This window comes from Aspergillus chevalieri, chromosome 1, assembly GCF_016861735.1.
Source record: "Aspergillus chevalieri M1 DNA, chromosome 1, nearly complete sequence".
In the NCBI taxonomy this organism is placed as follows: domain Eukaryota; kingdom Fungi; phylum Ascomycota; class Eurotiomycetes; order Eurotiales; family Aspergillaceae; genus Aspergillus; species Aspergillus chevalieri.
Genome location: NC_057362.1, coordinates 1,242,695 through 1,257,467, shown reverse-complemented (window position 1 = coordinate 1,257,467; position 14,773 = coordinate 1,242,695). Strand labels below are relative to the sequence as shown.

Sequence of the window (14,773 nt, the reverse complement as noted above, 5' to 3'; positions counted from 1 at the left end):
ATTGTACAAAAACGTGTGTTGTCAGGAGGTCTAGGGGTCCGTGAAAGTGAGCCGATAAATACCCCAAACATCGGAATTGATTCAACGACTTATTCCCGATGTCGGGAATGAACCACACAGTCGTATTGAAAATAAACAAAAGGAAAGCCGATTTCCTTCGTCACTTCAATATCGGCCCCTTTTTATCATTAAAATCAATATGTATTAACTCGGTAGGTAGGCGGCATCGCTAATTGAGGGAAGGGTGCCATACGCCATATGCACGTCACTAGAAGACAATGTTGATTGTCTTCTAGGTACATGTCTTGAGCAACTCGAGTCTTGCTCAATTATTGGCAAGACGACGTGTGTAACAACTTCAGAGAAGATGCTCGTACAACATGATCAGCCTCAAAATGTAAGCATTCCGCTTCCTGGTACCAGCCTGGAATCTCTCTCCTTTCGAGCTTTCTAGCTGTCCTCAATTTTATTCCTTACTGGTTGTGGTATTAGAACCATGATAAGGACAGTAAACATGTCTAACTCCCTTTTGATCATTTTGCTTCATTCCATTTCAGGGGTCAACGCGGTTAATTCTTTCTGGCGTCCTCCAGAGAAAACCGACAAAATTCTGGAGTACGATGTGGACCAGACACTCCAAATACTCTGGGAAACCAACTTCAAGGCTTATTCTCTTGTGCTTAATCAAGTCGGTACAGATGCAAGGCAGTTCATTGAGCGTATGTCTGTTCTGGCAGCAACATGCTATTCTCACACCTGACTGATAAATACAGTTAATATGACAGGAAAGAGATACTGGAACTGGATTGTGCAAACAGAAATGGATTTAACACGTCTTTTCTATTTTGAAATGTTTGATGATAACGATTACACGAATACTTTCACTTGCAACCACTTCAGGATTCTACCAAAGAACGGCACTACAACTTCAACGCCTTCATCCAATACCCCTTCGGCATCCTCTTCAACATCCGCCGAATCTTCAGATTCAGACAGCGGCACAGAGGTGGGTGTCGGTATCGGCGTTGGAGTCAGTTGTGCGTTTTTCATAGCCCTATCCGCTATCATCTGGTATTTCCGTCGTCGGAAAGCCGCTTCCGCTACTGCTCCTGATTCTAATGCGCCAAATCAACCTCCTGCATGGTCTCCACCAAGCGATACACCGGACCCTTCCAAGCAAATGCCTCCTCCGGTCGAAGTACCCGGTTACTCTGCAGTTGCTGAAGCTCCTAGCGATCGTGTCAGATACGAATTGTCATCGTGAGACTTGCGTCTGTTTGTCAGTGTACGCATGTACATGTATTTCGGCACGATATACAAAAGCTATGGGTAATCGACGAGTATGTGACAGTTTTTGAGGCTATATAGGGTTCTGTATAATAGGGTTAGAATAATGGCAATGCTTGATCCAGGTCGTCCACACTTGATCGGCACGAAGATTTTTGTCAAAGCAAGATCATGACACTGTCGGGCAAAATAAGCTGATTGTAAATATATATGTAGGATTTCGTTTATCTACAGTTCCTGGTTGGAAGGACATGATGGTGTGACTTGGCGATGATGCTACTTCCTATTCCATCCCGGGATGTAGTATAGCTAATTTTGCCACTAAGATCACAACCAGCCGACCTTGAGTTGTGTATGTGCGTGAGCAAGGCTCTGTGTAATATCTTGGCAATGGGAATAGACCACCTGCATAGCCTCGTCAGCCTTCAAAAGTGAGCATTTCGACCTCCCTCTTTCAGTTGTCTCCTAACTTCTCCTTTCCATGTTTATAACAACGTTGAATTTATGAAAATAATGCTAAATATGCTGGGAGTCCTTCCCGTTCTTGTTTTGCTGGTCCATTCTGTTATTGGGGCAAACAAAAATGGTTCCTTCATAAATCCTCCACAAGGCTCTGATTATAATCCGGTATACTATGTTGGTCAAAAACTTCATATTCAATGGACCACCGGCATAGAAAACCCAATCTACCTCCAGGTTTGAAAGACTGGCACTGATCAAGGCAAAGAGCTTCTGGGTGTGTCCTTTTTTTACTTCACGTTTTTGGTTTACATGGCCTTATTGATGATCATAGACAGTGCACAGAGATTTACATCTTATGGATGGACTGTCTCTCCAGTAGGGAATGTAACGGAGAGAGATATTTATCATTTCGCAATAACAGATGTGGATAATTACGATAGTTGGTTTAGTTGCCATACATTTAACATCACTGCAAGCAATGCCAGCACGACAGCAACCCCCCTCGTTCACTGAGGCATGCGATTCAATATCTACGGTTTCGTCGAATCCTTGCATTGAAGCTGGGTTATCCCCACAGGCAAATGTGGGGATTGGCGTTGGTGTTGGCCTTGGCTGTACATTTCTCATAGTCCTTGCTGCTATATCTTTGTACTTCCGCCGCCGAGCAGCTACAGCTGTTAGTGAAGCAATAGAATTTATCATCTGGTCTGAGCCTGATAATACACAATATCCTACTCATCAGTCACAGCCGGGGATTCCTTCAGTTGAGGTCCCAGGTGACTTCGTTGAAGCTCATAAAAGTGTCAGATATGAGCTGCCTCCATGATATCTTTCTGTGTTTATTTGCGGGTATCCTGTTTTCTTTGTCAGTGCGATAAGAGATTATGGTTAATTGATGCATTTTTGTTCACAACACGGGGGAAACTGGGTTATTAGTATAGATCGCCTTGTTTACCTTGTTTATATTTGACTCGATGTATAGTAGCTTGGTAGGTGGACAATGTTTTCGGTCAGACGAACCTTCTTTGGATGATCAACTTATATACACCTTGAGCAACTCGAGTCCTGTTCAAATTAGCAGTGCGACGCGGCGTGTAACACATCGACGAGGGGAAATATCTGCGCAACATCAACAGCCTCAGAAGTAAGCATCTCAAGTTCACGAGCTCCATTCTCTCTTCTTTAGCTGTCTTGACATTCTTGCCGGCTGATAGCGGTCATGAGATTTCTGAGGGAAATGGCAACCATATTGAAGACTCTATTACTGCTTCTGTTTCACCCCGTACTTGGGGCAGAGCAGAACGTATTCCTCTCACCTCCAGCAAGGGCGGACAAGAATCCAAAATACAAAGCTGGCGATCTGCTTGAAATCCAATGGTCGACCAACTGGAACGTCTATTCCCTCTGGCTATGGCAAGTTGGTACAAATAAAGGCAAGCGTATTCAGGGTATGTCCAATGTAGCTAACGTGACTTTCCCTTTCCATGTCTGACTGACTACCACGGGCCCTTTACGAGGTGCCAGCTCTTACGGCTGGACTGTCTCACCAGTGGGAAATTTAACAAAAACAAATGTCTTCGTCCTCCAAGTAATCAGTGAAGAAAAGGGCAACGATTATTTTATTTGCCATACATTCAACATCCTCGCAAACGAGGCCACCACAGCGAGGCTTCCCTCTACCACGTCGATGAATAGGTCAACCATCTCACCTACCGCAACTGGTGCTTCACCCACCCAAGCATGTCTTACCACACCTACAGGGTCATCAGACCAATGCGATGAAGCAGGACTTAAGCCACAAATAAAAGTGGGAATTGGTGTCGGTGTTGGGCTTGGCTGTGCTTTTCTCATAGTCCTAGCTGCTATAATCTGGTATTTCCGTCGTCGTCAGAAAGCTCATCTGAAAGTTCCAAACGCGGCGGCCGCTTGGTCTCTACAAAATCCTTCGCAAGACTCTTCCAAGTGGGGGCCTATAGCTCAACAGCCACGATCTCCAGTTGAGGCTCCCGGTGACTTTGCAGTTGAGGCTCCGAGCGATCGTGTTAGATATGAGCTGCCGTCGTGAAATTTGCGCCAATATATATAGTTACGGTATGATATTGAGAAGCTTGTATCATTTCAAAGTGTTGGGCATTTGATCGCAGACAAGCGGTCGTACAGAAACTCTGTTACTTAGGGCTACACTACTGGATAATAAATGCATAGAATAATGCAATTTATGTTGATGATCTTATGCACTTCATTGAGAATGGTAAAACTGATAACTGAGCTGAGCTAGCCCAGGTCAGCTCATCTGCAATTCGATACATCTACTCGTTGCAAAATGTTCCGTGTTTCTCCAATTTCTCTACCCTAATATGCGTTATCACGGGAGTAATGGCGTAATATTGAACACAGCATCGACATTCTCGACCTGGTTATCTAAATCGGGCAGTAGTTGCAAAGATAGAAGGTGAGCTGGCCATACTAGGACACTCTACCGAACATCTTCGAGGCTGAAGAAGATCCATGCACGGACTACGGCTTAAGGAGCCGGGGGGTTCTGATTGGTCACTATCAGCAATTAGGCGACTTAAGTGCATTTTGGTGCATTTTTGCATTGTCACAGCACATTCTATTGCATATTCATTTTCAGCTGTATGCATCATTCTTGATATAGCTTTACAAGTATATCATTGTTTATTGGCTTCCTAGCAATACGTAGCTCCCCGTCTTTCTTTTACCCACTTCGAACCATTATAAATAGGTAATAGATTTTCCTCGAGATCTCTCTAGTCCTTCTCTATTGCTATCGAGAATGAGTCTTCAGGTACGGAGTACAATTGGACTACAATAATTGCCAAAATGCTTATCGGTATGAGAATACACACCGTGATTTTCATTGCTGCCGCTAATCTCGAGCATAGTTGATTTTGAAAGAGATATTGGTCCCATCAAGGTGTGTGATGCTTCTCGAACCCCGGCGTGGGAAGCATACATGTACCTCATGGCTAAGGGGTAACGAATTCCAGATCAAGGGTACCATCGAGAAGGCCGGTCAGATTAAAGGCGAGATTGGAACCCATATTCCAGCCTTTGACTACAAGTCACTCAATCCATTTGCCGGCTTTATCAAAGATGGCGTCCATGGAAGCTTTGATCTCAGGGCTGGGATCACTGATTCCTACTTTTGTATATCAGTCAAGGGCCATGCTGTCATAGCCCAGACCAACCTACCTGATAAGGGACATGAAACCACAATCTTCGAGTTGGAGGCGACCGTTCAAGGTAGGTCAGCTTTCTTATTGATGAACACTTTTGATCATGGATTTAACGTGAGTGAAAAGGTGCAATTCGTTTCACCAGACACAATAATGTAGCTTATTTCGATAGTGTCGATGGCTCGCCGTGTCATTTCGAATTTGACTTTCAGGGCTTCAACTTGTCACCATTGGATACACCTATTGCCATACTCACCTACAGGTCTCTCCAAAAGCTGCACGGACCTCAGACTGTTCAGGGTATAATTGAACCGACCAAATATTCCTTCAAGCCCCAGGTGGAGAAAATATAGAAGGCGAATTTCTAGAGCCGAGGGTGAGCAAAACCCAGCAAGTAGTTTAAAATCCTCCTAGTCGAGGCGGCAGCTCTTATGATGATAACTTTATAAGGGGTCGAGTGGGCCAGCCTGAGGGAAATTACGATGGTATAGCCTTCCTTCAGTCGGTTTTCATTGATAGAGCATTCCGGAATGGTAAATGGTGAATTGGACCGTCTTTTCCCCAAAGCAAGCAGGGCACTGTTGTTCAGGCAGAAGTGACGAGTGATGTCCGTATTTGGGGCCATTAGTAAGATATGAGTAACAAAGGCGGTGTCAGTAGGCGGCGACGGCAGAAGGACGTCACTCATCGAATTTTCTGCCCGTGATTGGCGGCGGGGGACTCATGCCCGCAGTCAACAGTCAACAATCGATAGACTCATTCACTTTGCGCTTGAAATACGAGGAGTGCTGATACATAAATAGCTGGTGCTCTTGTCTGCTGCTCAGTATCTCAAAGTTCTCTGTTCTTCTCAAGCTTCTTCAACGCCGTTTCGCGAGAACAGTGTCGCATTGCCCCTCCAACATACCAGCTTCAAGACGGACATCGATATGGCCTACTCTGGACGTGATTTCTACGGCGGCGCTATCGCTGGTGCTATTCCCACAAGTTGGCTCGATAGCAGGTAAGCACCTATACCGACTCCCAACTTTGCAGAGTACCACTAACTCCAAGTCTTCAACAGCGATCTCCGCGAAGTTCCCGACCACCAAGAAATCTACCTCTCTCCGACCACCCTCTCCAACTTCATTCTAGAGGTCAATGAAGCTGTTCCCAACAACAAAGCTCTCGCCTACTTAGACCAACAACAACAACAATCCACCGCCCCAGCCGGCGGCGTCCACGCGAATAAAGAAACTATCGACAAAGCCGCCGTCAACTACCACCTTCACGACCTCTGCGACGAAGGCGACACCATCCAAGCCGTTATCCCTCCAGCTCCTATTTCACTCCCACGCTTCACGCCAGAACAAGCGCGCGCATACAAGGGCGTGGCCTCGTTTACGACTCCCAAGACGCAGCGGAAGGGCGGTGGTCGCGTTCCGGGGTCTGTGGACGGATCCGCGGCAACAACGACGATGGGTGCTAGTAACGGTGTCGGGGGAACGGATGCGCCACAGATTTCGCGGCTGAGCTGTCACTATCTGCTTGTGCGGTTGGAGAAACAGGAGACGGATTTGTTGGCATTCATGAATGTGCCGCATGATGAGTTCGATGCAAAGGGGGATCCGAGTGGATTGTCGAGGGAGGAGGAAATGGCTGCTGGCTTTATCGATAAGCTGGTTGAGACTTTGGAGGTGAAGAATTGGGGGTTGTTTGGTTGAAGTTTTATTGTTTGAGAAGGGTTATATGAAAACGATGGTTACGAGCGATATGGATTTCTATTTACTTAGTTAGCTTTAGTTAGTAATAGATAGATGCTATCAATAAATGGAATACTACTGATTGATCACTCCTCAACCCTAAAGGTACTCCATTTTCTAGCTCAAGGAAAATCGGCTCCATTTTCTGGTCACCCACATGCTCAGTCCGTTTCTTTCCCCGGACTAATTTTTGAAGAGGTCTCAGATCAATGCCGATCAAGATCTACGAGAATCTCCCGTATCTGCTGCGTATTCAAGGCTACTGATGAACGGACTATCCGCCATTACAGGTCGAGTCAGGGGACAACGCTTTATGTGGAATCAATTCTTAATACATCATTCATATATCCATTAACATAGCTATCCAGTGTGACAATTGTTTATCAACAAAGATTGTTCTGTATTCGTGTCGGAGCATGAATAAAGAAAAGAAGAACGACGCTGTAAAGACAGAAATTAAACAGTAATGTAATGAGTGACTTGACAAAAGAAAGGAACTATCCATATCAATGCAAGCTAACACCCCCAAGAACCTGCATCACATCATCAACAGCCTTCGTGTCAACCGGCGAAAGACGAGATCCCTGAGCGGCAGCGCCACCAACGCCAATACCGAGGCCAGTACTAGCACCAGCAGCTGGCTTCTTCTTTGGTGACACATTTCGCGGCTTAGGCTTTATCTGCTGCAGAATACCTTTGCACCGTCCGCAGCGCGACTTAGTCGGGTCAATACTCTTCGAGTGACGTCCGTAGTTCTGCGCGCAGTCGACGCAAGTCCATACGTATTTGTAGTCGATCTTGTAACTGTGCTTGGTGGTGACTTCAATACGGCCAGCGTAGACAGGATGGTCCTGGAGGGCCTGCTTGCACTTCAGACCCCATTGCTTGAAGCTTGCTCCGTGCGGGTTGTTGTAGACTTTGGAGATCATATGGTTGGCCAGATGACAGTACTCGTGCGCGAGGGTGTTGATCAGCCGATCTTCGTTGTCGATAATGCGTTCCGCTAGTTCGATAATCGCGTAATGCTTGGTTGGTTTACGGGCATCGCAGCCATTATCATCACGAACACGCTTCCAGGTTGCGCGGCCGGCGGTGGTTTGTAGGGTTTTACTCCAAACGATTTTCACGCCGCCAGTTTCGTTGGCCATCTCTTGGACCTGTCCGCCAGCAACTGCGATGTCGAGAACCTTGAGGAAGTCATACGCGAGACTGGCCTTTTTGTCATCAAAGGACTTTTTACGCGCCATGAGGGCTTTCCTGTGCTCGATTTCGGCCTTCTTCTGTGCCGTTTTGCTGGGCGACTTGGGTTCTTTGCCCTTCACGTTGCGGCTCCGGGGCATAATGTCAAATGATCTTTCACGGTTGTGTTCGTCGTCTGACTCTTTGAATTCACGCAGCAGCTGGTCCAACTTTTTGGGGGAGTGCTGGTCGACCCAGTCATTGGTCGTCTCCTGGCTCCAGAAGGCGTCGGTACTCTCGCGGTATGGGGTAGGGGGTATACAGACTTTGTTCTTCGTAGGAGAGCGAAGACGGTTGTTTTTCGATGGGCTGGATGGTGGTGTTTGTAGATTCGGCGGCTCATATGCCGGCTTCTTAGGAGAAGTGTTAAGCTCTATCACAGCACTGAGAAGTTATTAGCTCCTGCTTTAGATTCTGGGTATAGGAAAGGCTGTCGACTTACTCATTCAAGTCATTGAAAAGCTGAGAAGAAGGATCATTGTTATTATCATCCAGGTTCAGATTGTCAAGCTCTTCATTAATATTGAAACTTTCCTGGGAAAGCCGCGTGCTCGTAGGGCCCATAGGAGGAATGGTATCCATAATGGGTGATTGTTCCTTTGGCACCTTCCATGACTTCCTGTTTACTTCCTCTGGCTCTGGGTCTGGCTTTGGCTCCCCTGTTGATGCTGGCCGTCTGCCCCTCATCAATCGTCGCCTTGGCTTAGGTGGAGGTGAGGGCATCTTTTCTTCTTCTTCTGTAGATTCGTTCTCCGATACGTCATGGAAGCTCAGATCTTCGTTATCGCTGACTATGAAACCTTCCAGATCGGAGCCATTGTCCTCAGGATCCTCAGAATCTGCTTCCTCTATTTCAAGCTGCCGGTAGCTCGAAAACGACAGATTGTTGTTCCGATTCCTTCCCCCGGGTATCTGGCGTACGTTCCCCTGCACTGGTATCCGCCGCGAAGAAGCGTCTGACGAGCTCCTCGACAAGGACGCGGCTTCAAGATCGTCATCTCCCGGCTCCTCAATCGGATCGTTCTCCTTCGCATAATCGAGTATCTCTGACTTCCGGGTCTGACGGCGTTGGCGAACCGGCGACGGAGGTGACGGCATTGGAAGTAACATCGAATTTACATGCGCGAGCTTCAGCGGGTTCTTCGTCTTGTCGTGGGAGGAGATGCTGCCGATAGAAGAGGAGGGAGAGAAGGTTGGTGAGGTGTGAGATTCGCTAGTGTCACTGTGCTCTTCTTCGGTTTCCTCAGCTTCGTCATAGAACAAGGCATTGTTGTCGGGGAAGATTTGGAAATCGAGTGAGGATTTGCTCTTTTTGTGGGATTGTGTTCTTGCGGAAGATGGTTCCTTCGTAGCTCCATTGTCCTTTGTCGTCCGTGTTTCAGCAAACAGTCCCCTGCTTGTGCTGTTCCCTGTCGTCTTCGGCAATGAAAAGTTGCTAAGTCCACGCTCTGGCTTTGTTTGTGCCCCAAGTGGTGCCCGTGGTTCCTGGCGTTTTCGTGGTGACGGCGTGTTATTGAGTCGCGCCATGGCTTCTATCTCCACGTCGATGTCCTTCGTTTCAGTCGAGACGTAAATAATAAAACATATACACTATGATAGAAAAGAGATAAACAATGGCGAAAGCCAGTAAGTATGTTTTCTAATATCGTCATAGGAGTATGGCGGTTGATGTCTTTGTCCGGTGGTGGCTGGTTGGCCGGGTAACGGCATCCCTCTATCCGGGCATGCAGCGGTACCTTACTGACACCATTTCTCTCCGACTCTTGGTTCAATTGGTCCAATTGAATATGCTGCTCAATGAATGTTCTATCGATAAGACATAAAAAGTAGTGAAAAGAAAAGGTGAAAAAAAAAAAAAAGAAACGGCCCGAGCCGCGGATCGAACGCGGGACCTCTCGCAGATATGCTTGGGTTATATCCCTAAGCGAGAATCATACCACTAGACCACCCGGGCTGTTGTATAATAACCTCTTACTTTTAGTTTTATAAGGAAATTTTTACATTTCTTAGAACAATAGGACGATTATTATGTACACAACCAAGTACCATGCTTTCATAGCTTCTAATACGTGCTTAAACTCCTTCCGGCGCTTTTTCAGCCTTCTTCCCAAGTTTTTTCAACCTCATCGATTCCAGCACATCCTCCCTAGGCATAATCTTCACCGGCGGAACCGCTCTCTTCTTAGACTTCTTGATCCTCCTTCCAAGACTTGACGAAACCTCAGGGTGACGCTTTTTGAACTGAGAAACCCAGTGGGACCAAATTGGTTTGGGATCACCATGCATCTGTCGAATTCTCTGCGCCATTTCGCGTGCCCAGATGTGCGTAGGAGGGTACACTTGCCTATCTTGATCAGTCATCCATTCTGCGAGAAAGTCTTCTTCTTCGAAGGTCAGACGCTGACTTTTTTCGTGGTAGGTATGGCGTGTATCCGTAGAATTATCAGAGCTTGGGTCGGATAAAGTAGCAAGAGGGACGTTGTGTGCTTTGGCTGTAGCTCGGAGGGAGGGGTGTTTGTCGGACTTGTATTCTGAGAGGGCTACCTCGATGGCTTTTTCTTTTTTCGGGTACCATGATGTTAATGGTTTAATGGCTAGAGGGTTTGCTTTGATAACTCGAGGTTTTTGGCGCGGTGTCCGAGTACTACGGACGCGATATATATATTTCCCAAACGTATATACAGTGAATGTCTTGCAGTCACTTGATCAATAGAGAAAAAGAGTGCATCATCACCCCACATGACAGACTATGCATTACTAGCTGTACTTGGTCACAAACCCCAAGATCTCCGCATCAACCTCCTTAGGATTCGAGGCACTCAGGAAGTGAGCGCCACCCTCAACCGGCACGAGTTTCGCATCAGGGGAGTTAACGAACAATCCAATCTCCCTCTGTGCATTAGCGAGCGAGTAGACCACATCCTTTGTTCCCTGCAGAACATATATATTAGCGTCATCCATCTGGTATAGATATATATCGGCATAGACTTACGTGCAACCACAACACCGGACACCTCACGTCAAACAACCTCGAATACAAACCATCGCGATCTCTTAAATTGATCGCCGACATGCGAAGTCGGCGCCGTCCGTCATCACCCTGGTAGTTCTCACGGATAGTCTTGCGCCAGTACTCGCGCGTCTCTGCTGGACAATCCTCGCCAAAGCCAGTATTAACTAGCATGTCACAGTAAGCAAGAGGCGGCTCGAAGTCTGGCGTTGGTTCGTTCGACGTGAAAGCATCGATGGTCGGAGTGAGCAGATTGGGGGCATCCCAGCAGCCAAGTTGGCGGGTAGGTTCAGACTCGTAGTCCATAGACGTGCCTAGGGGGATTATACCGGCAATCTGCAGAGTCTCTTAGTACGAGTTGTATTGCATACACATCCTTGCACATGCATATGCATGCATCTGTACGTACCTTGTCTGGCCGCATCAGCGACATCCGAACCGTAATCCAACCACCCTGACTCGTTCCCAGCACAAAAGCCTTTTCAATATTTAGAGAATCCAGGACCTGGAGATTCATCTCCGCCGTATCCCAGTATGTCCAGTGTTCGCGCTTAGTGCGCGTTTGGCCATGGCCCAGCAGCTCGATGGCGATCAGATTCATCTTATCCGTGAGTTCCTTGTTGGCATACTGCTTGCTGTACAATTCAGACGAGGTGGTGAATGAATTGACCAGGACGAGGGTGGGCTTTGCGGGGTCGAATGGGTGAGGCATCTGGTAGGCGGCATCGATGCCGCCCAGGTGAGGAACGTGTACGGTCTTGGTGTTGGGCATTGTTGGGGATTGAAATGCAATGGTTCGAATCGAATGTTTATACGAAGAATGGAAAAGGAAGAAGACAGATATATCTATTGGTTTTGTGTACAACCAATTGTGCTACGTAAGTTGTACCCCGCAATTATGTGGGGGACGATTGATAAGTTGATATGACTTCAATTTTCCCAGAAACAGTAACCTCTTTTTTCTCCGCCTATTGTACGGTATTTCCAGTAATTTCTTTTGATCCCTGGAACTTACGCAAGTCCCGAAGTAAGAACTCCTACCCGAGGATAATATGGGCTTAAATGGTAGCTGGGATTGTGATTGATATTTCAAGGTGATGTTACAGGTTACTCGACCGACATGTCAATGATGGTAAATGGTTACTTTGTGGATATGATTGTCTGTTTTGTGTAGCAGATCCTAGCAAGCAACCCATTCAAGTAGGGTTATTTCATCAGTAGGATCGCATTATATCAACTGCTGCCTACATATTCTAAATAGCTTATACATTTAAAACATCAGCTGACCCGCAAATAAAGCACTGCTCCAGCTAATTGAACCAGCCTGCGATTTATTCGCCGGACCCCTCCTGGGCCCCTCTCTTCGACAACAGCTCATGGACAGCATCCAACATCAGAACCATCCTGTCTCATCAGAATACCTGCACCCCTGGACCACATTCAACGAAGACATCCAAAGCACTTTACAATCCCTCGATCTCAGCAAACCAGCCGGCAAGGCTGATTCCTCAGAGGGCGAGAAATATCTCATCAGGAACCAGCGTGGCTTAGCAACCCGCTTCGTGCATTATGTGTGTGATCCAGTTGCCAAAGCACTTTCAACTACATTTTATCAATATCTCGTATTTGAGAATGTAGAGGGTGTTCAATCATCAGATGACAGTTTTCTCGGGCTGATAAATCAACGCCCAGAGACTGAAGGGAATGGTTATGACCATAACACTCCAGTTGCCGCGGGCGATGTTAAAAGGTTCTGGATATCCAAGCTTGAAAAATATCCAGTTATGGGAAGGTCTATTGGATTGTCGTCAGAATACCCTATTGGTATGTGATCTTAAAAACACCGTATTGAGTTGTTACTGTGCTCACCATCTCAGGACATGTCATCGAGGGCGTGAGAAGCATGGTCTTGAATACGGATTTCTGACTACCTACAAGGCCAGTCTTTATCCGTCGTGTCACGGATTCTAGGTTTGAATTATCCGTTCCTATCAACTATCGTACTACAGGACTATGGCTTCGGGAGTATTTCATTGCATTTGCTGTCATTGCTGCCAAGGACACGACGTACCGAGAAGCAAATGGTTTTGAGGCATGGATGGTAAGTGCTACTCCTTACCAGTGGTATATTAGAGAAATTGAACCATCTAACTGGATTAGCTCCGGTCTTCGACACTTCATTCGATTCACCATCAGACCGCAACGCAAGGCGATACTTCGACAAATAACATGCCCCCCTGCTGACACTAACACTGACATAGGTACCAACAACACAACTACCGCTAACAGCATTCTCTTCGGGGATAAGGAAGTTGTCAAAGCGTCAGTTACCTGTGTGCGCATCATCCATAATAAACCGGACAAGAAAGCAATGATGGAAGTCCTTTTCAATGAAAGGCATGCTATGGCAAAATGCTGGAGCGATGGACTTGAGAGGCATGCACATTCTACAGACGAATAGAGAAGTGACTAAAGCTAACTTTTATTCCATTTACTTTGCCGAAAGCAGCTTCTATGACGCACTAGTTGGCTGTGGCGAGCAAACACAGGAATTCCCTTCGATATTCGCCTACGGCGATATCGTCTGTTCATCTCTCTTCCCATCCGGTAACGTCTTAGTCATTCTTGGGTTCCCGGAGACACAATCCTTAGCCTCTGGCTAACAAACACCCGCGTTGAGCGTATCCATATCCTGTCAGTCCTCTGTAAGCTGAAGGTATACCTAAAAGATGCGGACGGCATAATGTGCTCTACGATAGGGAGTATGGGAAGGTTACGCTGGTGGATTTTGAGCATTACAGGGCATGTACGCTTGCGTATCTTCGGAGTCTGGATGCACCGGAACTTATGGAGATTGTGGGTGATACTAATTTGTGAATTAAGTGGGTTTGACAGGATGGGAGGTTGCATCGAGGAAGCTAAGTGTTAGTGACATGGCTATAATAAAGTATATGCCTCTCCTTCATCGAAGGATTGTGCTAGAGGAGTGTAGTGAAAACCAATACAAAACCGGAAGCGGGGAGACTCAGGTGGCATGACTGTTCAACCAGCCACTACAGACTATCATCTAGCAAATCCTCGTACTCGAACTGTAAACTGCTAGTGTGATATTGATGTACTCCATACAGCTCAGCTTGGAGCGGGTATTTTCGCCCCGGTCTCATCACATCTATGCGGGGAGCGCGTGGTATGACAGTTATCTCTTAATCTCTAATCCTAGTTCGTAGCGGACGAAAGGCCACTATCATGAAGTGTAATTGGGTAGCAGCGAGGCCCAGCAGGCAACGAGAGACCCACAGGTATTCAGCCTGAAGGAGAACGATGGTGTCTATGTCAACTTCGCTCTCTTGTTTAATCGTCATCCAATGCCACAAGTGCATATCCGGAGTGTGCGGGCGTAGTCATGAATAGCAAATGCAAAAGTGATGCACTTGTACTTGTATGGTAACTATGGTGGCTTTCCGGAGACATGTCTGCGTATGTCCGTAAGTACTTTGCGACTCCACAATGCAGGACACGCATTAGTTTCAGTGGATCTCACAGCAGCTGAAAATGACACGACATGTTCGAGATTGGTTGATCAAATGGGGTCCCAATTGTGGAATCCATGACAGTCCAGAGATTATGGGTTTGAAATAGTCGAAGAACAGCTGTTCAGTCTTTCTCCGATCTTGATTTAGGATAACTCAACCATCGTCTTCGCCCGGCATATTTGTTCTCTTGCCGGTCCTGAGATACCAGATACTTTAATGTTTCTGCAACAAATGTTACCTGCATGGATGCACGTCGCCCGTTTCATTCTCGCAAGCACTCAGACATGCATGCATTAAGGC

General features: G+C 46.7%; 7 protein-coding genes and 1 non-coding gene across 8 annotated transcripts; 4 read left to right on the top strand and 4 right to left on the bottom strand.

Annotated features, from left to right (window-relative positions):
• Window positions 1-778: 778 nt before the first annotated feature.
• Window positions 779-1,264, top strand: ACHE_10447A (uncharacterized protein; the record flags this gene model as incomplete). The annotated part of the gene is made up of 1 exon (XM_043279375.1): window positions 779-1,264. The coding sequence occupies one exon, from the start codon at window positions 779-781 to the stop codon at window positions 1,262-1,264; it is 486 nt and encodes a 161-aa protein (XP_043131567.1).
• Window positions 1,265-4,593: 3,329 nt separating this feature from the next.
• On the top strand, window positions 4,594-5,302 carry ACHE_10446A (uncharacterized protein; the record flags this gene model as incomplete). The annotated part of the gene is made up of 4 exons (XM_043279364.1): window positions 4,594-4,603; window positions 4,656-4,687; window positions 4,761-5,016; window positions 5,076-5,302. The coding sequence occupies 4 exons, from the start codon at window positions 4,594-4,596 to the stop codon at window positions 5,300-5,302; spliced, it is 525 nt and encodes a 174-aa protein (XP_043131566.1).
• A 576-nt stretch (window positions 5,303-5,878) lies between these two features.
• mog1 (Ran GTPase-binding protein MOG1) lies at window positions 5,879-6,652 on the top strand (the record flags this gene model as incomplete). The annotated part of the gene is made up of 2 exons (XM_043279353.1): window positions 5,879-5,952; window positions 6,013-6,652. The coding sequence occupies 2 exons, from the start codon at window positions 5,879-5,881 to the stop codon at window positions 6,650-6,652; spliced, it is 714 nt and encodes a 237-aa protein (XP_043131565.1).
• A 545-nt stretch (window positions 6,653-7,197) lies between these two features.
• On the bottom strand, window positions 7,198-9,457 carry ACHE_10444S (SprT family zinc-dependent metalloprotease; the record flags this gene model as incomplete). Its single annotated transcript, XM_043279342.1, has 2 exons — window positions 7,198-8,314; window positions 8,373-9,457. 2 exons carry the CDS (start codon window positions 9,455-9,457, stop codon window positions 7,198-7,200), a joined length of 2,202 nt encoding a protein of 733 aa, XP_043131564.1.
• Window positions 9,458-9,794: 337 nt separating this feature from the next.
• On the bottom strand, window positions 9,795-9,884 carry ACHE_t10008S. The gene has a single exon. It is a non-coding gene; the product is annotated as a tRNA-Pro (tRNA).
• A 119-nt stretch (window positions 9,885-10,003) lies between these two features.
• ACHE_10443S (uncharacterized protein) lies at window positions 10,004-10,237 on the bottom strand (the record flags this gene model as incomplete). The annotated part of the gene is made up of 1 exon (XM_043279331.1): window positions 10,004-10,237. The coding sequence occupies one exon, from the start codon at window positions 10,235-10,237 to the stop codon at window positions 10,004-10,006; it is 234 nt and encodes a 77-aa protein (XP_043131563.1).
• Window positions 10,238-10,687: 450 nt separating this feature from the next.
• Window positions 10,688-11,712, bottom strand: ACHE_10442S (alpha/beta fold hydrolase; the record flags this gene model as incomplete). Its single annotated transcript, XM_043279320.1, has 3 exons — window positions 10,688-10,861; window positions 10,923-11,276; window positions 11,350-11,712. 3 exons carry the CDS (start codon window positions 11,710-11,712, stop codon window positions 10,688-10,690), a joined length of 891 nt encoding a protein of 296 aa, XP_043131562.1.
• Window positions 11,713-12,316: 604 nt separating this feature from the next.
• On the top strand, window positions 12,317-12,764 carry ACHE_10441A (uncharacterized protein; the record flags this gene model as incomplete). The annotated part of the gene is made up of 1 exon (XM_043279309.1): window positions 12,317-12,764. A coding segment is annotated over one exon (448 nt), but the record flags the coding sequence as incomplete, so codon positions are not given.
• Between the last annotated feature and the right edge of the window lie 2,009 nt (window positions 12,765-14,773).